Raw genomic sequence first — 22852 nt, forward strand, 5'->3', positions numbered from 1 at the left:
CCTGACACAGCTTGGCCATGATTGACCAAAGAGTGAAAACAACTCCCAGCAGAATCCAATGGAACAATCACCTGTGGGTAAACAATCTCCAAACACATTCCACATGAGCACAACACAGGAGAAGCAAATGAGAGAAGAATTGTTTTCCTTTTCTCTGAGGCGTCTCAGCTTCCCAGGAGAAGAATCCTGAGCAAAGGGATTTTTTCAGAGAATGTGAATGCCACAGGTCTGTCCTTCCCACATGGGTCATCTGGATCATCTGCCTGGACCCCCTTCCCTCCTGGAGAAGCTGAGCACTCCCTTATTTACTGGGAGCCTTCATTTGGTCAATTCCAAATTGATCCATACATTTTCCTGCCCTTATCTTTAATTTTTTAAGGGCTTTTGGTAATTATTTGTGCTGGAGAGAGGCTCCTTCTACTTTAGTGCTATCTCCAGTGTCATTAACCTCTCTGCTGGCACTTCAGTGGCATTAACAGGACTGGTGCCAGTGCCAACCCATTTGGCATCATCCCCTTGGCCCTGTTCTTCCCAGCTCAGTTTGGTATCTTTTAACCTTAACTCACATTTAAAATCTCTTGCCTATTTTTCTGTATGTGTGATTGAATTTCTCCCAGAGCAAATTCTGATTAAAGAGAAATTTTCAGAGCAAATTCTGATTACTTTTAAGAGAATTTTTCAGAGCAAACTCTGATTATTTTAAAGATAATTTTTCCAAGCAAATTCTGATTATTGCTGCTGCTCAGAACCCTTGTCTGAAGCCCATCACGTTTCTCTTGACTGCACCTCCCCTTGCCCACTGTCTCCAGAAGGAGAAGGAGCCAGGGCTGTCATCAAGGTGTAATTTCCAAACTCTCTTTTTCTCATGGTCTGTCACCTTTTGCGTGTCGTGTTCAGCCCCTGCATTTCAGGCTACAATTTTCCCTGGGAAATGAGAGTAATCCACATTTTCAGAGGTGTTCAAGCATTCAGCACATCCTGGGTATCCACCCACCATTAGCTGAGCACAACTGAAAAGTAGTTCCTGAAATATCCAGGGCAATAATTTTCCTGTGTTTTATTGTAACTTTTTGTGTGTGTGTGTGGGTGTGTGTCTTATTATTATTTCCTTTATTCCGTGCCAGTTTGGAGCTGTGAATACAGCAAATAATTTCTCAGGGTCAGCTTTTGTTTTATTGCATCTCTGCAGATTTTTTGTTACTTTCCCATTTGTCCTTGACTTTAGGGGGAAATATAATTATCTATGTTAATTAGCAAAAAATCCAGGTTCCCTCTGGTCTTCCTGATGCTACAAGAGCGTGCCAGGCTCCTCTTGGTTCACTCTTTAAAGGAGAAATTAAAGATTATTAAACCCGTGTAACTGTCCTGAACCAAAAAATCATGAAAATTTAATCCCTGCTATGGAAAACCATTAAAGATTCATAATTGCAATAAAACTGCCTAATCAAATTTGGATTTTTATTGTTTTGGTGTTGCAGTGAACTCTGTGCTGCTTGTTTGAGCGGCAAAATCCACTCCAGGGAATTTTCTCATGGATCAGAAAGGGCTGGGAGATGATATCTGTGCACCTGAGTGGGGGTTTCTCTTGGCATTTCAGACCCTGGCATAATTCCCCTCCCCTGTTCCATTGGTATCTGTTGGAACCCTGGTTACTGAGAATTTCAGACTTTCTCTGCTGACAGACTGATCCCCAAGAGAACACTGCATTGACCTGAGGCCGTGGAGAAGCTTCCAAAATGGAATGACAGAACTGGGATTGTGGGTGTGGAGTTTGAACAGAAGTTTGTGATATCACAGGGTAGAAAAATCAGAGTTTAAGGGTTTAGAATACAGTAATATATATAAAGCAAGATGGAGGTTTTAGAGAAGGGCGGGTCCTTCTTCTTCTTCTTTTTCACCTTCTTCTCCTTCTCCTTCACCTTCTTCTCCATGGATTTGGGTGGGTTTGTGTAATTTGATAAAAAATCCACATTGCAGGCCATAGGTGGTTGGTTATTGAGTTAAAAGTAAAAATAATTTAGGTGTCACTTCTTAATTGGACAGTTTATCCTTAAAAGGCCTTGTAGAGAGAGATACATGGCTCCATTTTTTAGTTTGTTGAAGTGCTGTGGAACTCATGGTTTGTGAGACTGTAATATAGGTAAGAGCTAATAAACATCTGAGTCCAAACAAGAAATACCATCTTGTGATTTAATCCTGGCCCTGGCAGAAAAGAAGCAAAGAATCCACAGGTAGCCAGCAATTTTCCGACAGTGGATTTAAATCTGACAGAGCTCAAAGGGAACCTGAGATATTTGTGGAGCCCCGTGGTTGGGGTCATTTGTGTCATTTGCCTTCCCCTGGGATCCCTTCCTTCACACTGGTGGGATGTTTTAGGTCACTTCCAACACAAACCATTGAACTTCATGGTGAAGAATGAGGCAAATCCACTCAGGGTCCCTGGATGGAGCTGAACGTGGAGCTGAGCTCTGCTGCATCTGGACTCAATGATCCTAAAGGCCTTTTCCAAATGACTCCATGAGGTTCCTGCTGCAGGTCCTTTTTCCCCTCAGCACCACTCTGAGCATCCTCCCAGCCTCCCTCAGCCTCCTCTGTCCTTTGAGCAGAGGGAAGGGCAAACAGGAGCCCTTCTCTGGCTTCTCATTATTGCCAGCCTTATTTTGTATAGCTCCATCCAGCCTCCCACATGATCTCCTCTCTAAATTTAACAGGCCTAATCTCTTCCATCTGTCCTTTCACAGGCACCTTCATCTGCCACTGATCATTTGTTTCACTTCTCTGCAACTTTTCTCTCCCTGTGTCTCCTTGCTGGCCAGGCAAGGAGAAAATCCCTGCTGTGTTTTGGTAGAGCTGAGCTGAGGCCTGTGGTTAAGCAAAGATAGGAAAGGCCAGTTTCCAAAAATGTGGTTTATCAGGAATAGGGTGAATTGTGATATGGGAGTGAGGAGGAGCAGCCCTGGGAGCACAGAGGAAGAGGACCTGGGATGAAGGGTGAAACACCAGATGGGTGCTGTGTCAAACAAGGCCAGGCTGTCAGGGCAGCTCCTGGTTCCAGCAAAGGCCTTGCCCACAGAATGAAATCTCTTAGGGGAGGAAACAGCAGAGGAGAGATGGAATGCAGCTGTGCCAGATGCTGCAGTTTGCAGGGTGCTGGAGGCTGTGGTGAGACCCTCCCTGCTGCATGCAGAGATCTGAGGGCTGGAGCCTCCACAGATGGTTCCTGGCATCCCAGAGCAGCAGCAGGGACTGGGCTGGAGGCCTTGATATTCTTTGGGGTTGGTCTGGCTGGTGGAGGAGACTGGGCAGAAGATCAGTCTGAGCTGGGATCCTCAACAGGCCCCTCCAGCCTCACTGGCTGCCAGCTTGAGGGATGATCGTGGTGTTTTCAGGGTCCCCCGGATGAAGGGAGGAAATGATGAATCTGACTCCATGTTCTTAGAAGGCTAATTTATTATTTTATGTTCTATATTATATTAAAGAATACTGTACTAAAACTATACTAAAGAATAGAGGAAGGATACAGACAGAAGGGTTAACAAGATAATAATGAAAAACTCGTTAGTCCTTCCAGAGTCCTGACACAGCTTGGACCTGATTGGCCAAAGAGTGAAAACAACTCCCAGCAGAATCCAATGGAACAATCACCTGTGGGTAAACAATCTCCAAACACATTCCACATGAGCACAACACAGGAGAAGCAAATGAGATAAGAATTGTTTTCCTTTTCTCTGAGGCTTCTCAGCTTCCCAGGAGAAGAACCCTGGGTGAAGGGATTTTTTCAGAGAATGTGAACTCCTTCCAGAGTCCTGACACAGCTGGACCATGATTGGTCATTAAGTCAAAACAATTCACATGTTGGATAAACAATCTCCAACCACATTCCAAAGCAGCAAAACACAGGAGAAGCAACTGAGATAATATTGTTTTCCTTTTTCTCTGAGGCATCTCAACTTCTTTTCAGGAGAGAAATTCTGGGCAAAGAGGATTTTTCAGAAAATATGACAGTGACAATGATCTCCATCCAGCAGCATTGTCCCTGGTCCCTCCAGCTGCTGCACCCCACTTTGGAGCTGGCTTAGACTGGGTAGCACCTCCCTGCTGGGACAGGAAAGTGTTATTCCCAACAGGAGAGCTCTAAGAACACACCAGGCTCAGTCCATCCTCGTTCCACAGGTGGGAGACCAGATCTTGGAGGTGAACGGCCGGAGCTTCCTAAGCATCCCCCACGACGAGGCCGTGAAGCTGCTCAAGTCCTCGCGGCACCTGATGATGACGGTGAAGGACATCGGGCGCCTGCCCCACGCCCGCACCACCGTGGATGAGACCCGCTGGATCAGCAGCTCCCAGCTCGGGGAGACCCTGCTCAGCTCTGCAGGGTAAGGGCCTGGGGGGCTGACTGGGATTGTCTGCTAAGGAGGGCAGGAACCTCCTCTGAAATGGAAAATGTAAACCTTCTTCCTCCAAATTATTATAATTTTGAAATTAAGATGCTCTCAGGCAAAGATATGGGAATAGGAATAACAGCTCTTTACTAGAAAAGCTAAAAAATACAAATATAATAGCACAAACAACAACACAAAAAATAACTGCTAGAGTGAGAACAAACCCTGCCCCCCTGTGTGTCAGGGGGTGGCACAGCCCCATCCCATGGGGGCTCAGCCCTCCTGCAGTGCCAGCTGTGCTGCTGCTGGAGCAGGGATCCTGCACATGGGGGGAGTTTTCCTCTGCAGCTCCAGGGCTGCTGCAGATGGGCCTGGGCTCCCTCTGGCAATGCAGGGCAGCAGAAAGCTGCTCCTCTGGCAATGCAGGGGCAAAGGCTGCTGTGCTGCTCCAGGCTCAGATTGGATCCAGGTAGGAATGCTTGGCTCCTCCCCTGGGCGCAGCATCTCCCCATGGGATGCTGGAATTGGATCAGCCCTGCAGGGACACTCAGTGGCCATGGACAGCAGAGATCTCCTGGAGGGAGGATTGGCTGTGGGAGAGATAAAGAAAACTGCCCCATGGACAGCAGAGAACTGCCCCAGCTCTGACAGATAGGAATTGAATATATACCCCCATTTCCAACCTGAGATAGGGGCTTTTATGGGGAGGTCTCTCAGCTCAGAGCCCCTGGGAGGATGGGGACCCCCAGCCTGTCCATGGAGCTCCCCAGAATGGGGTCTGCTCCTGTATCAGGGAACCATCTCTGGCTTGTAGGGTGCAGCAGGTGTGGACAAGGTTGTGCTGTCCAATGTCACTGTTGAGTCAGGAACAGGAATGAAGGTGACACAACTCCGTGCATTTTCAGAAGACATAAAAGCTCCTTTATTACGAAACTTCACAGTTATATAAGCAACATCATTCACCCAGAACCTGACTGGTTCTAATAACACCTGTCACCCAATTGGTTAATTAGGAGCAGCACCATCTTTCCATAAACATCACGTAGAACACGTTCCACATGTTCACAAACACCAGCTGCAGAGACTTAACATAAGAATTGTTTTAATTCTTTTCTCTGAGCTTCTCACAGCTTTTCCCAGAACAATGCCTGGGATAGTTGTCTGTTTCACTCTCTGACCAACTTGTCACATCCACAGTCCCTTCCCCTTGTCCCCTGCCAGAAGCTTGTGGCTCTCCAGAGAGGAAAGCAGGTGCCAGGTGCTGTGCCAGGTGCCAGGTGCCAGGCACTCAGGGCTAACTGATCTTCTCCCTCCTCGCAGGGCAGTGGGTGACCATGCCATGGACGTGGCAGCCAGGGTAAGACATTCCTGATCCTTGTGAAATTATCACTGCTATTGTGGTTTATTTCCATGGGAGGGAGGGCCCGTGCTCCTGGTTACAGCAGGGAAGCTGGTTTGGGATTTTAATGGGCTTTTCTCCTCCCCATGCTGTGTTCTATAGTGACACAGTGGTGTCCCCTCTCCTGTGCCACTTCTAAGCACATCTGGTGCCCTCCAGCCTTCTTGGGCAAGGGGCAATGATCACCCATGGACAAGGACCGTGGGGACCTCTCCACCCTGCAGAGGTGACCATGACTGGCCTCATGTGGCTGTCTGTGAGCCCTGGGAGCTGCAGGGGTGTGTCCCAGCCCGAGGCAGAGCTGAGCCAGCCCTCCCCAGCTCACCAGGCACCGGGACTCACCCTGTGCTGTGCCTGCAGCTCTGTGCCAGCATCTCCTCAACACCTCCTTGCAAAGCACATTGCTTTTAAATGGAAATTAAGCAGGGAGGTTTCACAGGTGGCTCTCACTGATAACAGCTTTGTACTCTTTGCTGGCAAAACATGTTCCCCAGCCTCAAGTCCTCTCTGTCTCTGGGATAGTCAGGGTCTTGTCTGTTTCCATATCCCTGTGCCAGCTCTGCCTCCCCTCAGAAATCCCTCTCAAAGGGAAAAAGTCTTTCATCTGCAGCCAGGCTTGTCTCTCCCTGGGGTTCCTTTGGTTGCCAGTGGCTCTTTCTTCACTAGGGGTCTGCTTCAAGCTGGCAGTGGGGGAAAATGTGCCTTTTCCATAGGATGGGGAGCTGGCCTGTCTCCTGTGGCCCCAGTTCCCCCAGTTCTGGCAGGGAGGAACAGGAACACAGCCTGGGATTAAATCACTGCCTGCTGGGGGACAGGATCTGCACTCGCTGAAAAGGGATGGGAAACTCAACTGGTGCTGCGTGGACTCAGAGAATCAGAGTGTCACAGAATATCCTGAGCTGGAGGGACTGAAGGGATCCCCCAGCCCAGCCCCTGTCCCTGCCCAGCCCCCCACAACCCCACCCTGTCCATCCCTGGCAGCGCTGTCCAAAGGCTCCTGGAGCTCTGGCAGCCTCGGGGCCGTGCCCATTCCCTGGGCAGCCTGGGCAGTGCCAGCACCCTCTGGGGGAAGAACCTTGCCCTGAGCTCAGCCTGAGCTGCCCTGGCCCAGCCCCAGCCGTGCCCTGCTCCTGTCCCTGTCCCAGAGAGCAAAGCTCAGCTCCTCTGATCTTGGCTCTGGACTTACCCAAACAAGGGGTGACACTGAAAAGCTGATGGGGGGGACTTGAGGGTACCTTCCTCCTGTCATCCCCAAAATCCTCCTTGCAGTCTGACTCCCAGCTGCCCCGCAGGCAGTGCTGGCAGGGAGGGCTGGTGGCAGAGCCCAGGGCAGGGGCCCTCCATGGCCCAGCTGGCTCAGCAGAGCTCTGCCCTCCTTCCCACTGCCCCAAGGCTGTCCCCTGTGCCCTGCAGCCCGTGTTCTACCGGGGGCTGGCCGGCTCGCAGGTGACCCTGAGCACCATGGTGAACCAGAGCCGGGTGATGCTGGAGGAGCAGGCCCGGCACCTGCTCAACGAACAGGAGAGGGCCACCATGGGCTACTACCTGGACGAGTACAAGGAGGGCAACATCTCCGTGGATGCTCTGGTCATGGCCCTCTTCGAGCTGCTCAACACACACGCCAAGGTGAGGCCCTCCCCAGGGCAGGGACAGCTGCTGGGGGCTGCTGGGCTGAGCAGAGTCACTGCCACAATGCTGTGGGCATTGTCACCGTGTGGGCCCCGTGCCTCCAAGGTGATCTGCTCAGGAAAAGGGGGAGGAAATGGGAGAGAAATCCACATTATCGTGTGTGACCGTGTTCACAGGGGTCTCAGGATAAGGGAAGAGACGAGGATCTGACTCCATGTCTCAGAAGGCTGATTTATTATTTTATGATATATATTACATTAAAACTGTACTAAAAGAATAGAAGAAAGGATTTCATCAGAAGGCTAGCTAAGAACAGGAAAAGAAGGAATGATAACAAAGGTTTGTGCTCAGACAGAGTCCGAGCCAGCTGACTGTGATTGGCCATTAATTAGAAACAACCACATGAGACCAATCACAGATGCACCTGTTGCATTCCACAGCAGCAGATAATCAATGTTTACATTTTGTTCCTGAGGCCTCTCAGTTTCTCAGGAGGAAACATCCTAAGGAAAGGATTTTCCATAAAAGATGTCTGTGACAATCATGGAACCAGCACAGAATTCCACCCTGGTCTGGGTTGGAAGGGACCATAACAATCACCTTGTTCCACTCCTGCCATGAGCAGGGACACCTTCCACTACCTCAGGGTGCTCCAAGCCCTGGCCTTGGGCACTGCCAGGGATCCAGGGGCAGCCAGAGCTGCTCTGGGCACCCTGTGGGGATGCAGGCTGGTATTCAGTGGCAGAGGAGCTTCTGGTATCGTTTATGACCAAACCTCCTCCATCACCTGCCATTGGCACTGCTGACCGTGGTGGGAGGGAGGCCTCCAGCTCCCCAGGAATGTGACTGTGCTCCCACCTGGCTGTGGCTCTGTGTGCCTGGCCAGTTCTCTCTGCTCTCTGAGGTGAGGGGGGTGATCTCCCCACAAGACCTGGACCGCTTTGACAACCTGGTGCTCAAGAGGGAGATCGAGTCCATGAAGGCCCGGCAGCCTGCGGGGCCCAGCCCCGACTCCTACTCCACGATGTCCTACAGCGACACCGTCTCGTCCTCCAGCAGCCACTTCACTGCCACCACCGTCAGCTCGGCCCGGGTAGGTCCCTCCTGCCCCATCCCTTCCTCCCAGCACCTCCTCCTGGCAGTGCTACAGCAAGCTGCTTTCCCTGGGCTGTGTGGTACCTGAAACAAGAATGTGTCTGGTGGCTGTACTGTCCGAATACCATGCGTTTAGGAGATAATGTTTGGGTTTTTCATGGAAATGCATAGCATGTACTTTGTATTATCCTACATTTCATGGACTGTCTGATGGGGCAGAGAGTGCTGCAAAGCCATTTCACCCCACAGGGAGCCCTGTCCAGCTGCCCCCATGGTTTCCCCAAGGTTGTTATTTTTCTGTGCACTCTGGGTGATGCCATGAGGTGCTGGGTGTCTCTGTGCCCCTGACACTGAAGTGCTGCTGTGCCCTGCTCGAGGGCTGCATGCCCCTTTGATGCCTTGGGAAGGCTGGCCTAGAACAGAGACTGGACAGAGCTAAAGAATAAAGCAGGGATTTATTCAAAGGATCTCCTCCATGGATCCACCTTGGGCAGCACAAGAGCCCAGCCAGGGCTGCACCCAAGATGAACCAAAATGGTCCCAAAATGCACGGCCGGGCATGGGGTCTGTCACTTGGATCAGTTCTGCTCCATTTGCATCTTGCAGTTCATTGTCCCATTCCAGCTTTAGCCCAGGCAGTCCCACCCTGCTTGTTTTTCTCTCTCCAGCCCACGGTGTTTGTGCTCTTGGGGCTGAGATTTGGATCATTTGTCCTTGGTGCCCAGCTGGAGCAGGAATTGTTTTGTCTCCCTGCTCTGTGCACAGAGCTCACCATCCCCTCATATGGAGCTCAGACCCACCCACTAAAGCAGCACAGAATGTGAAAAATAGAAAAGCTAAACCTGAGGCATCACTTGCATCCCAGTGAGGGACAGAGCCTGCCTTGCTCCCAGAAATCCACTGGAGCTGCCGTCCCCACAGAAATCCCAACCCTGCCTGCTGCTGTTCACCAGCTCCTAAATCACCCCCTAAGGATGCTGGCTGCCTGCTCCCCATCCCAGTGGCAGCCCCAGTGGCCAGGCAGCTGCATCCCATTGCCACCCACTCTCAGCTCTCAGCAGCAGCAGCAGCACTCCCACGTCTCTGCCAGGCCCCTGTCGCACGCACCGTCTAATTAAGTTACTGTAATCACCTCAGACTGTGCAGGCACACAGCCCCCAAATTAATTTCCTCGCCATAAAATGCCTTTCATCATAAATGCATTAGTAACCTTGGAAATTAAACCCTTCATGGAGAGAAGGGGGAACAATGGGCTCTGTGCTCAGCAAGGAAAGCAGCCCACGGTGGTGGGATGGGGCTGGGGAGGGTCCACCCAGCACAGCCCATGGGGGAGAGGGGAGGGGGCTTTCCTGGGGCTCTGCCTGCCTGTGAGAGACCTCAGAGAGTGTCAGAGCATCAGAGCTGTGCTTTTGTCCTGTAAATCCACAAGTGCCCACAGGAAAGCCACCTGCTCACGTCAGGAGGGATTTCAGTGAGATCCTTTCTGGATCTGCATAAACAAAGTGGGTTTTGCTCTGTTCTCTAAGGAGCTGCTGGGAAAGTTTTTCTGAGGGCTGGCACAGGTCTGCCAGGGTTGTGTGCTGAGTGTAACACCCTGCTCTCATGCTGTGCCATGCCTGGGGCTGTGCCACGTGCTCCAGGTGTGCCTGGTGCCCCACAACACGTGCCAGACGTGCCTGCCTGGGCCAGTGTGTGACCAGTGGCTCAGCCCCACCTGGCACACGAGCCCAGAGCTCGGGGAGGGACACCAGGGTGCTGCTGTGGCACAGAGAAGGGAGTGGGCACCACTGCTTTAAGAGCTTCCTGCCAGAGCACGTGTCCCCTGTGCCCTGCAGGGCCTCCCTGGCCGTGTGGCACCTGTCCCCAGGGGTGGGAGAGCACACCCTGCTCCAGGGAATGCAGATGATCCATCCAGGGGGGTGGGAATGCTGCCACTGGACACGGCTGTGCCCACTTGCTGCAACAGCTGCCAAAGAGCTTGTGGTGGATGGGTGCTTGGATAGCAGGAGAGATGTGGGCAGGGCTCCCAAAGTGATCCCTCAGGCCCCTGCTGCTGTTCCCTCCCCAGAACCCTGGCAGGAGGGGCTCCCTCCAGCCCCCCCTGGCTGCAGCTGGGGCTGGGTTCTGGCTGTGGGTTCTGGGTGTGGGTTCTGGGGCTGGGTTCTGGCTGTGGGTTCTGGGATGGGTTATGGGGCTGGGTTCTGGGCTGGGTTCTGCCTGTGGGTTCTGGGCTGGGTTCTGGGGTGGGTTCTGGGTGTGGGTTCTGGGCTGGGTTCTGGGCTGGGTTCTGGGGTGGGTTCTGGGTGTGGGTTCTGGGCTGGGTTCTGGGGTGGGTTCTGGGCTGGGTTATGGGCTGGGTTCTGGGATGGGTTATGGGCTGAGTTCTGGGGATGGGTTCTGGGGTGGGTTCAGGGCTGGGTTTGGGGACAGGGGCAGCACTGTGCCAAGGTTTGCTCAGCTCTCTCCTTTGTTCTGCACCCTCCCTGATGGCACATTTTCCCTTCTGTGCTTGTTTTCCTCTGCTCTCCCCGGGCACACCCCAGGAGCGGCTCCTGTGGCTCATAGACCTGATGGAGGTAGGGCTGCAGTGCCTGGGGCAGGGGGTGTGGGCAGGGAGGGATGGGCTGCCCTGGGGTGTGGCAGCTCCTGCAGGGCCACCTCGTGTCACCCAGCCCTGCTGCTCCTCTGCAGCTGGGGGTTTTGGTTTTCCTCTCCACCACCTCCTAGCAAAGCTGCTGCCAGCCAGAGGTGCCTTCTCCTCCCAGGGCTGGAGGGGGGTGGTGGTTCCAGAGGTGCTGCCTTGCTCCAGCTGGTTCCAGAGGTGAGCCAGCTCCAGCTCCCTGGGATGTCTCACATGGAGCATTCCCACGTGCTGGGAATGCTCCTCTCAGAGGATGAGGATAAGGACAGAGTAAAACCACATGTGGAGGTCATTTTGCATGCTTAGAGCCCCTGAAATCTGCAGCAGAGGCTTGTGGCTCCTCCATCCCCGTGGCTGCATTCCAGAGTGGGAGATGGAAAGGAAGCTGAGTTTATCCCCAAGCTTTTGTTTTGGGGCAGTTGTTCAAAGCTGCCACCCTGCAGGACCCAGGCTGAGGAGCTCAGCAAAGCTCTCGTTAGCAGTAACTGGAAATTAGGGGACAGATTTGGAGCTGAGAGGTTAATTAAAGGTCAGGCTGTGTTCCCCGGGGAGGTGGCAGTTTCTCCACTCTTTAATCTGCAAGTGAAAAGTCTCTGCCTATCTGAAAGATGCTCTGCAGCTCCATCACTCCTGCTGGGCACTCTTTTTAGGATAAGAAGGACAAACATTTCCCAGCTGCTCTGAGGAGAGGCTGGAAGGGCCTCACCTGGCCCCAGTTACCCTGAGGAACTGGAAAACAGAAGAGGAGCAGGAGGGAGCAACCGTCTCAACACTCATTTTTCAGGGCAGTGGCTTCCATGAGTCTTTCAAGGGAAATCCAGGGAGGCAGAGCCTCAAAATAGCCAATTCCTGAAAGCAAATGTGCTTAAAAGTCATCATGGTTTATGGCCCAGAGCAATCACTGTTTAATTGCTTTTACCCCCTGAAGGAGTGAGGAAAAGCAAATCTCCTGCAGGCAGAGGTGCAGCATCAGTGTCCCTGGCTGGGGGGACAGGGCTGGCAGTGGCACTGGGGGGCACAGGGACAGTGCTGTGCCCACCCAGCATCTGGGACAGGGTGGTCCTTGCTGCGAGCCCAGAGCTGGGACAGGGCCTGTGATGGGCACAGGGCTGGGGGAGACGGCCCTGGCAGGTTTTAGGGGGCATCATCAGATTATTCCCATTTTAGTAGTGACACAGCTGGGACAGTTTGGCTGCTGCCAGTCAAATTCCCCAGAGCAGCTGTGGCTGCCCTGGATCCCTGGCAGTGCCCAAGGCTGTGACAGTGTTCACAGGGGTCCGAGGATGAGGGAAGAGACGAGGATCTGACTCCATGGTTCAGAAGGCTGATTTATTATTTTATGATATACATTATATTAAAACTATACTAAGAGAATAGAAGAAAGGATTTCATCAGAAGGCTAGCTAAGAATAGAAAAAGAATGGAATGAATAACAAAAGCTTGTGGCTCGGACTCTGTCTGAGCCAGCTGACTGTGACTGGCCATTAATTAGCAACAACCACATGAGACCAATCACAGATGCACCTGTTGCATTCCACAGCAGCAGATAATCATTGTTTGCATTTTGTTCCTGAGGCCTCTCAGCTTCTCAGGAGGAAAAATCCTAAGGAAAGGATATTTCATAAAAGATGTCTGTGACACAAGGCCAGGCTGGCCAGGGCTTGGAGCAGCCTGGGACAGTGGAAGGTGTCCCTCCATGGCGGGGGTGGCACTGGATGGGCTTTAAAGTCCTTTCCAACCCAAATCCTTCTGTGATTCTCTTTTAAAAGCCCCCTGCCCTTATGTTGGAGTAATGGAGGATGGAACCAGCCCGTGGCACAGGAAGGTTTCCCAAGCCAGGCCTTTACCTGTCACTCCCTGAACAAGCTGTTTCTTTGTGTTCTCATTCTCCAGGGCTCCTTCAGAAGCCACAGGGATAAAAGCACTTTACATCAATGTTTTTGCTGCTCCTCTAATGGTCTTAATTGCCTCCCGTGTCTATTTTGGGACTCGAGCATCTCCCAGGCACAGCAGCAGCCTCCAGCAGCTGGGGGGGGATGCAGAAGCACCAGAGTTTCAGCTAATCAGCTGTTTACCCTGCAATAAATAGCAGGCACTTAAAGTGTGCCCTGCCAGCCTGACAGGAGCTGAGCTCAGCCTCCCTGAGAAGCAGATACTGAGGGAGAGGAGGCTGAGGCTGGGTTTGCCACCAGGAGAGCTGGGGATGGTCCCCCCTGGCAGAGGATTCCCTCTGCACCCGCAGCTCCGCTGTGTCCCCACTCTGCCACCCCTGACTTGGCCAGCTTTGCTCTGCTCCACAGCCTCTCCCTGGAGCCATCCCTACTGAGAGATTCCCCCAGGAAATCCCTTCTGGATTCCTGGAGCTGTGATCTCCTCAAAACTGTGGTGGGGCATTTCCTGGTGACATTTTTGGGCTCATCAAGCAGTGGCAGCAGCTTCTCTTTGCATCTGAGACCCACTGCTGTGACCGTGTTCACAGGGGTCTCAGGATGAGGGAAGAGATGAGGATCTGACTCCATGTTTCAGAAGGCTTGATTTATTATTTTATGATATATATTACATTAAAACTATACTAAAAGAATAGAAGAAAGGATTTCATCAGAAGGCTAGCTAAGAATAGAAAAAGAAAGAATGATAACAAAGGCTTGTGACTCGGACTCTCTCTCTGAGCCAGCTGACTGTGATTGGCCATTAATTAGAAACAACCACATGAGACCAATCACAGATGCACCTGTTGCATTCCACAGCAGCAGGTAATCAATGTTTACATGTTGTTCCTGAGGCCTCTCAGCTTCTCAGGAGGAAAAATCCTAAGGAAAGGATTTTCTATAAAAGATGTCTGTGACACACTGCTCTGGGTTGCAGGGGAGGAGAGTTTTAAATTTCTATTGTCCTTCCTCTGGGGATAAAAAAAAAAAAAAAACAGATATTGAACTGCAGCCATCAGGGTTGGTCCCTTCCCTCCTTCCAAATTCAGCAGGAGCAGCTGATTTGGGCCTAGAGGAGCTCACCCCAAGGTGTCAGGTCCACAGCATGCCCTGAGCACATCCCTTAGCTTGGGACAGCCTGTGTCCCAAAAAAGGCACCCCCAAAGAGGCACAAAACCCCTGGGTAAGGCTGGCCCTGCATGGGGAGGGGTTTGGAGCATCCCTCTGCCCATGCCCTGGCACTGTGCTGGTTCTCCTGCTGCTGTGCCATGGCTCTCTGTTCTTCTGTGCCCTCCCAGAACACGTCAGAGCTGGAGGGAGCTGGGGACTGCCACCAGAGCAGCATCAACACCCTGCCAGATGTGTCCCTGGTAAGGCTGCACGCAGCTGGGGGGAGCAGGAGGCAAACTGGGGGTGCTGGGTTGGGCCCCAGGGCAGCAGCTGGGCCAGGGGAGTCACTGAGCACAGCTCCTCAGGTGGGTCAGGACAAGGATTCTGCCTGGCTGGATAGGAGCAGCCTTGTGCAACCAAAGAAAAGCTTGGGGGGAGTGTTCTGTGTTGGATTAGGCCCTTTTCTGACCCAGACATGGGGCAACTGAAAATAAAGTAAAATATATATATTTTATATATATATATATATATATATATACACACACACACACACATATATATGTATATATATACACATATATGTACATATATATACATATATATACTATATATATAATATTTTATTTGTATAAATCTTATTTATAAATCAAAATTTTATTTTTATTTCTATAAATATATGTAATTTTTGAATTTTATTCTTTATATTTATATATATCAATATTATATATGCTTTAGATATGATTTTTATATATTTATATACATTTTTATGGTTTGTTCTGATATAAAATATTATATTTTACATTAATAAAATATACAAATATTTTATTTAAGTATATATTAATAAAATATAAAAGTTTTAAAACTTTTATTGCATTTTCAGTCTCATGAGAAGGGTGAGACAATACAGATGTTATAATTCACGCCATCACAATCAGAAGCCAGCTATTTCCTAATTAGAATATGTTATAAGCGTTTCTTGGCCTATCAGATGTTCTGTAGCTGTGCTCATTTGTGAGTTGTATTTTCATTGTCAGAGGGTCAGGAAGGTGTTTGTGTGACACTGTAGGCTCAGGAAGGTGTTTGTGTAACACTGTTAGGTCAGGAAGGTGTTTGTGTGGCACTGTTAGGTCAGGAAGGTGTTTGTGTGACACTGTAGGCTCAGGAAGGTGTTTGTGTGACACTGTAGGGTCAGGAAGGTGTTTGTGTGACACTGTTAGGTCAGGAAGGTGTTTGTGTGACACTGTCAGAGGCTCAGGAAGGTGTTTGTGTGACACTGTAGGCTCAGGAAGGTGTTTGTGTGACACTATCAGGTCAGGAAGGTGTTTGTGTGACACTGTAGGCTCAGGAAGGTGTTTGTGTAGCACTGTAGGCTCAGGAAGGTGTTTGTGTGACACTGTCAGGCTCAGGAAGGTGTTTGTGTGCGAGCCAGAAAAAACACTGTAGGGTCAGGAAGGTGTTTGTGTGACACTGTAGGGTCAGGAAGGTGTTTGTGTAGCACTGTAGGCTCAGGAAGGTGTTTGTGTAGCACTGTAGGCTCAGGAAGGTGTTTGTGTAACACTGTCAGGTCAGGAAGGTGTTTGTGTGACACTGTAGGCTCAGGAAGGTGTTTGTGTAGCGCCATCAGCTCAGGAAGGTGTTTGTGTAACACTGTAGGGTCAGGAAGGTGTTTGTGTGACACTGTAGGCTCAGGAAGGTGTTTGTGTAGCGCCATCAGCTCAGGACAGTGTTTCTATAACAACCGTCTCTTCAGCCATGGTCAGTGTGAGGAAACGAACCCGCACTGAGCCTGGGCATGGTGTCCAACAATCTGCGCTTGCTTTGGCAGGATGATCTCTCCTCCTTCCCCGAGGAACCACCCAACTTCAAGCCTCCTCCTCCTCCTCCTCCCTCAGCCCCGCAGGCCCTGGAGCCCTGCCCAGCCCAGCCCCGTCTCCAGGGCAAGGACAAGCCCAAGCGCCCCTCCTCCGAGTCCTCCCAGTCCGGCCTTTTCTTCGTGGCCCCCCGGAACCCCTCTCCCCCTCCCAACCCCCCCGAGAAGGACACGCTCAGCGTCACCTCCACGGCCTCCACGGCCACCGAGGATTCCTCCCCCAGCGCCATCTACGCCACCATCTCCCCCGTGTCCCCTCGCAGCCAGCCCAAGGACAGCCCGCTCTCCCTGCTCAGCCAGCGCCCCATCGGGCCCTTCCCCAGGGTGCAGTCCCCCAGCAGGATGAAGAGCCCATCCCCAGAGGGGCCTCAGAGCCCCCCGGCCCCGTCCCCTCCTCCTCCACCCCCTCACCCTGCGCCCCCTCCCCCGGACAAGGGCAGCCCCCCGGCCGTGGGCAACCAGCATTTCATCATGGTGGAGGTGCACCAGCCCAACAGCGAGCCCGACGTCAACGAAGTGAGGCCCCTGCCCCAGGCCAGAGGTGGGTGGCACCACAGCAGCTGGGGAAGCTGTCCCTGGGGTGCTGGGAGGGAGAGAAATGGGGCAGTATTGGAATATTTACTGTGACCGTGTTCACAGGGGTCCCAGGATGAGGGAAGAGACAAGGATCTGACTCCATGGTTCAGAAGGCTGATTTATCATTTTATGATGTATATTACATTAAAACTATACTAAAAGAATAGAAGAAAGGATTTCATCAGAAGGCTAGCTAAGAATAGAAAAAGAAAGAATGATAACAAAGGCTTGTGTGCTGGACTCTCTGTCTGAGCCAGCTGGGTTTGATTGGCCATTAATTAGAAACAACCACATGAGACCAATCACAGATGCACCTGTTGCATTCCACAGCAGCAGATAATCATTGTTTACATTTTGTTCCTGAGGCCTCTCAGCTTCTCAGGAGGAAAAATCCTAAGGAAAGGATTTTTCATAAAAGATGTCTGTGACAAGTTACCAATATAGCAGGATGGGACATGTCTGAGCTTGTCTGGGCCTTGGTGCTGAACCAAATGGGGGCAACTGTGGTGTTTCACCCCACAGACACTTTGGGCTGGCTGGTGTGTGGTGTTTCACCCCACAGACACTTTTGGCTGGCTGGGTGTGTGGTGTTTCACCCCACAGACACTTTTGGCTGCTAGGGTGTGTGGTGTTTCACCCCACAGACACTTTGGGCTCGGTGTGTGGTGTTTCACCCCACAGACACTTTGGGCTGGCTGGGTGTGTGGTGTTTCACCCCACAGACACTTTGGCTGGCTGGGTGTGTGGTGTTTCACCCCACAACACTTTGGGCTGGCTGGGTGTGTGGTGTTTCACCCCAAACTTTGGGCTGGCTGGGTGTGTGGTGTTCCCACATGCTGGCTGGGTGCTGCAGTTGGCCCCATGGGGACAAGTCCAGGCCTGCAGGAGCTCTGGTGGTGCTGGGATGGAGCTTCCCCATAACAGGGGCTGCTCCTCAGGTTTCTTGTGGAGAAGCTTTAAGGCGATGGTGAAGGAAAGGAGTTGGTTCTGATGGAGGGTTTGGATCCAGAGCTTTATTCTGGCCCACAGGCCTCTGAATGGAGCACCAGCTCCAACAGAACTCCCTGAGCCCGTGGCTGCTGCTCCTTTGAACCCCGGGGAGAAGGGGCAGGAAAGGGGCAGGGAGCCACCAAGCAGGGACAGGAGAGGAGGGACAAAGGGACAAAGGACACCTGGATGGCCCAATGCCCCCCAGGGGTAGAGGGCATCCTTTGAATCTGCCAATCACTCGATGCCTTCTGAAATGCCAGGACTGACAGACAGTGCTGGGAGGGGAAAGGAGAGGTGACTGACACACCTGGCAGGGAATTATCAGGGGAGGGACCCGAGGTTCTGGGGTAAAACCTGAAATCACACTGCAACAGGACAGGACACATCTCAAGGCTTCAGGTCTTGTGATGGATCTCCTGATCCAAAGGTTGGAACGTCTCTCCTATGGAGAGTGAGGGTGCTGGGGGTGCTCACCTGGAGAAGGCTCCAGGGAGAGCTCAGAGCCCCTGCCAGGGCCTGAAGGGGCTCCAGGAGAGCTGGAGAGGGACTGGGGACAAGGGATGGAGGGACAGGACACAGGGAATGGCTCCCACTGCCAGAGGGCAGGGCTGGATGGGATATTGGGAATTAGGCATTGTTCCCTGTCAGGGTGGGCAGGCCCTGGCACAGGGTGCCCAGAGCAGCTGGGGCTGCCCCTGGATCCCTGGCAGTGCCCAAGGCCAGGCTGGGCCGGGCTCAGACTAGTGGAAGGTGTCCCCGCCCATGGCAGGGGTGGGATGGGATGATCCCTTCCAACCCAGACCATTCTGTGACTCAGGGACCAGAAGTAATTCTGGTCTTTTCTCATTAACTGTGCATTTTGAGGGGGAAAAAAAATCTAATTGTGGCCACATTCAGCTCGGGAATCACATTTATCCCAGGAAAAAGAAGTGGAGATGAGGGAGCAGTGTGCAGGGCCCCATGGGTCACTCGGAGATGGAGAGGGAGGAGGGGTCCCAGCGGGTCCCAGGAGCTCTCAGAGATAGAAAAGTGGGATTTAGAGGGAGTCTCTGGGACATGGAGAGGGAAGAGGGGCCCCAGGGGAATCCCAGGATCCCATCTCCTCTCGGAGATGGAGAGAAAAGTGGAATTAAGAGGGAGTGTTTTGGAAATTGAGAGGGAAGGGGGATCCAGAGGGGCTCTCGGACATGGAGAGGGACAGGGGGATCCAGGAGATCTCTGGGCGAAGGAGAGGGAAGGGGGACCCAGGAGTGTCGGACGTGGAGAGGGAAGGGGACCCAGGGGTTCTCAGGGATGGAAAGGGAAGGGGGACTCAGGGGTTCTCAGGGATGGAAAGGGAAGGGGGACTCAGGGGTTCTCAGGGATGGAAAGGGAAGGGGGACCCAGGAGGTTCTCAGGGATGGAAAGGGAAGGGGACCCAGGGCAATCCCGGGGGTCCCGGAGCGTTCCCGGCCCACCCGCGCTGCGGCGGCGACACGAGTGGCAATGTCGCCCTCGTGTGGCAGCTCGCCGTCACTGCAGCCGGCCCTTGCCCGCGAGGTGATGCGGGTGCATTCAATGCAGCGCCGCGGGTGCATTCAATGCGGCGCCGCCGCTGCTCCTGACATTTCCAGTCTCCATCTGCACTTGGTCTTCATCCTCAAAGGGCAGAAAGCTCCTACATGGCAGCATCTTTTCACTTAGCTTGGTCCCTGTCTCCTCCCAGCCCCTGTTGTGGAGCATGGGCTGCATAAACTGGCCTCCGGCAGGGTCTCTGAATTCATCACTCTCTCCTTCCATCCCAGTTTGGGATCTGGGTTGGATTCCAGACCAGAGTTTGAGGTCTCTTGTCTCTGGATGTTGCCTGTGTGCAGCTCTGCTCTTCTGACAGGAGGGTGCAGTGGAGTTGGGGTCAGTCTCTTCTCCCAGGAAACAGGGAGAGGACAAGAGGAGATGGCCTCAAGCTGTGCCAGGGGAGCTTCACGTTGGATATTGGGAAAATCCCTTCACTGAAAGAGTAGTCAGGCATTGGGGAGAGGCTGCCCAGAGCAGTGGTGGAGATCCTACCCCGAAAGAATCTAAAAGCCGTGTAGATGTGGCACTTGGGGACATGGTTTTGAAGTGGCCTCGGCAGTGCTGCTCTTGTGGGTGGACTCAATGATCTGAGAGTTCTTTTCTCTCGGATTGCTGTTGATAATTGCTGCCCCGAGCTGTGCAGGGTGTCTCTGTTTTGGCCTGCGCAGCTGAAGAACGAGTCTGGACTCTTCACTTTTCTGTCTTGAGGTTGTTTATTAATTCTTATCTATGAAATTTTCTTTCTGCCCAACCGAGGTCTGTTCAGCAGGGCAGCCACAGGCACTCTGACCGCCCCTGAGGTGGTGTTGTCTTTTTATACTGCAAACTACGTAGAACAGATTTACACTTAATTCCCAATACCTATCACCTATGTTAGACAGTGCACTTCTACTCTAAACCAATCCCAAAGTGCCAGCATCACTGCAGAAAATGGAGAACAAGAAGAAGAAGAAAGGCTGGACACGCCCAAGTTCCTCCATCTTGTCCCCATTACCCCCATACCAAAAATCCTAAAATCTACATTTTCACCCTGTGATCATTTTGTTATTACACTATTCAAACTTCTGTGACTTTCATGTCCTCATACCAAGCTGGTGACTTGCTCCAGGGGTCAAAATCAAATCCCCAGGTGTTCTGGGCTGTGTGCCAGGGTCTCTGAGCCCCCCGGCGGGGTCCTCAGCAACTCTGGACACCCAGAGGGATGCACTGAGTTCCGACACTTTTCTCACCTAAGCAATTCCATGGTTCTGCAGAGCTGTGCTTGGGGACCTTGCTCTGCAGCCCTGCTGTGAATCCCAGGGAGCTGCCCAGCCCTGGGATTGAGAGCTGACCTCTCCCCGCGGCCATGGGCGCCCGGCCCTGGCGCTAACGCTGCATCTCTCCCCAGCCTCCACGCTCTCCCAGCTGTCGGACAGCGGGCAGACCCTCAGCGAGGACAGCGGGGTGGACATCGGGGAGGTGGAGACGAGCGGCAAGGACAGGAGCCGGCAGCCAGGCCCCGGGAAGAGCCGCAGCCCCAAGGAGGCCACCAGGAGCGAGGGGGCGGCAGAAGGGGCCTCCAAGCCGGTGAGGGGGGGCCTGGGGTGCTGCTCTGTGTGGGAGGGGGTACCACTGCTTTGGCCAGCCCGTTCCACTCCCTCTGCCCACAGGCAGCAGCCATTCTCTGTGCTTAGCTGGGCTATTTCTCCTCTCTGCGGCAGGCAGTCAGTTCTCTGGGGAGCTGAGCTGTGGGGGAAGGGGTCAGGAGTGGCTGAGAGGGGCACTGTAGGGCTGATTCACTCCTGGGTAAATCCCATCCCTCCCAGCTCCAGCCAGCAGCTACCTGGTGCATGGGTGAATTCCTGGCTCTAAATGGACATCTACAAGCTGCATGAAGGAAGTCACCTGTCACCCAAAGGGAAGGTGGCAGCGGGTGTCAGACATAACTCAGAGGGTTTCTGGTGGTGGTGAGGCTGAGAGACACAAGCAGGCAAGAAGAGAGCTGCTCTGCTCCTTCCCAAACCCCTCCAGACCTGCCCAGAGTTGGGATTTTAGATCAGGAGTCAGAAAGCAACTGCAGGGCTGTGTCTGTCCCTCTGTGGTGGCAGCCAGAGTGTCCCTGCCTGCTGTGGGGCCCTGGCTGAGGGAGCACGGCTGGCACACAGTGTCCAGGCCCCCTTGGCAGTGCTGCCATCTGTCCCCACAGCCAGGGCTCCTGGAGCCCACGTCGTGTCTGATCCGGGTGTCCAAGAGCGCTCCCACCTTGGGCATCGCCATCGAGGGCGGCGCCAACACGCGGCAGCCACTGCCCCGCATCGTCACCATCCAGGTAGGGCAGCTGGGAGGGGACAGCTCCGTGCACATCCCAGCCCATCCCAGATCCCATCCCAGATCCCATCCTATCCCAGCCCATCCCAGATCTCATCCCATCCCATCCCAGGAAAAAGAAGTGGAGGTGAGGGAGCAGTGTGCAGGGCCCCAAGGGGCCCTCAGAGATGGAGAGGGAGGAGGAGTCCCAAGGGGTCCCAGGATCGCTTGGAGATGGAGAGAAAAGTAGGATTAAGAGGGGGTCCATCCCATCCCATCCCAGCCCTCTCCTCCATGGGCAGGCTGGGGAAAGCCCTGGAGCTGTGGCCAGGGGGATTTTGGGGATTTGGCCAGCCCTGCAGCTCCCCAGGCACCATTCTGCCGTGCTGAGGATGGTGTCTGTGTCCCATGGATGATCCCATCCCAGAACACACCTCCTGGGAGCCAGCTGTGTGCTCCAGACATCTCCGAGGGGATCAGGGCAGCCCTGAAAGCTTGGCTGCTGTCTCCAGATGTCTGGAAACTGCCAGACGGGGGATTGAGGAGGGGGACTGGTGGATGGGAGCCAGGGGACTGAGCCCTCTGGAGCTGTCTCCCTGTTTGCTGTTTACTTGGGGCAAAATTCAAGTTATTTACAGCAAAAAAAAAGCAGAGCCGACTCTGCCTTGGTTATTCTTGGCCATTCCAGCTGGTGTCACGCTCCAGGAGCAAGCAGGGGGGAAGGCAAATCCATCCCCTCTCTCCAAAAAGTGAAATATTTCACATCCATCACGTCAGATATGAAATACCTCCCAGTTTTGGCCATCCCAGCTGGCGTCACACTCCAGGAGCAAGCAGGGGGGAAGGCAAATCCATCCCCTCTCTCCAAAAATGAAATATTTCACATCCATCACATCAGCTATGAAATACCTCCCAATTTTTTCCCCCTGCTTGATGCAGGGAGTGGTGGGAGCGTGATCTGACCCCTCTCTGTCCTGCAGCGGGGGGGCTCGGCACACAACTGCGGGAAGCTGAAGGTGGGACACGTCATCCTGGAGGTGAACGGCACGGGGCTGCGGGGCAAGGAGCACCGCGAGGCCGCCCGCATCATCGCCGAGGCCTTCAAGCTGAAGGAGAAGGACTACATTGATTTCTTGGTCACAGAGTTCAACGTGGCCCTTTAGGGGCAGGGTTTGGGCAGCGCTGCCTCGCCCACGGGGAGCGCTGGCATGGGGATGGAGGATGGCAGCGAGGTGGGACAGCGGCGTCCCACGGCCCCGCACGCGCACGCACCCCCGGCTTGTCCCCAAATGTCCCCGCGCCCGCTGCAGGCTCGCTGCCTGCCTAGGGCAGGCTGAGAACGGGCACATCCCTTCATGTTTCCATCCCTGTCCTCTCTGGGGTAGGGAATGT

General features: G+C 53.2%; 1 protein-coding gene across 1 annotated transcript in view; it reads left to right on the top strand.

Moving 5' to 3' along the window:
- WHRN (whirlin) overlaps positions 1–22623 on the top strand; it is a 57299-nt gene extending 34676 nt beyond the window's left edge. Inside the window, exons 4-13 of the mRNA XM_030961428.1 lie at positions 4174–4376; positions 5703–5739; positions 7195–7407; positions 8297–8503; positions 11049–11081; positions 14373–14444; positions 16010–16595; positions 20562–20740; positions 21360–21482; positions 22441–22623. Coding sequence (XP_030817288.1) covers positions 4174–4376; positions 5703–5739; positions 7195–7407; positions 8297–8503; positions 11049–11081; positions 14373–14444; positions 16010–16595; positions 20562–20740; positions 21360–21482; positions 22441–22623 — 1836 coding nt within the window. The remainder of the gene's footprint in view (positions 1–4173; positions 4377–5702; positions 5740–7194; positions 7408–8296; positions 8504–11048; positions 11082–14372; positions 14445–16009; positions 16596–20561; positions 20741–21359; positions 21483–22440) is intronic.
- Positions 22624–22852: the final 229 nt, after the last annotated feature.

Source organism: Camarhynchus parvulus, chromosome 17 (genome assembly GCF_901933205.1).
Source record: "Camarhynchus parvulus chromosome 17, STF_HiC, whole genome shotgun sequence".
Lineage (NCBI taxonomy): Eukaryota > Metazoa > Chordata > Aves > Passeriformes > Thraupidae > Camarhynchus > Camarhynchus parvulus.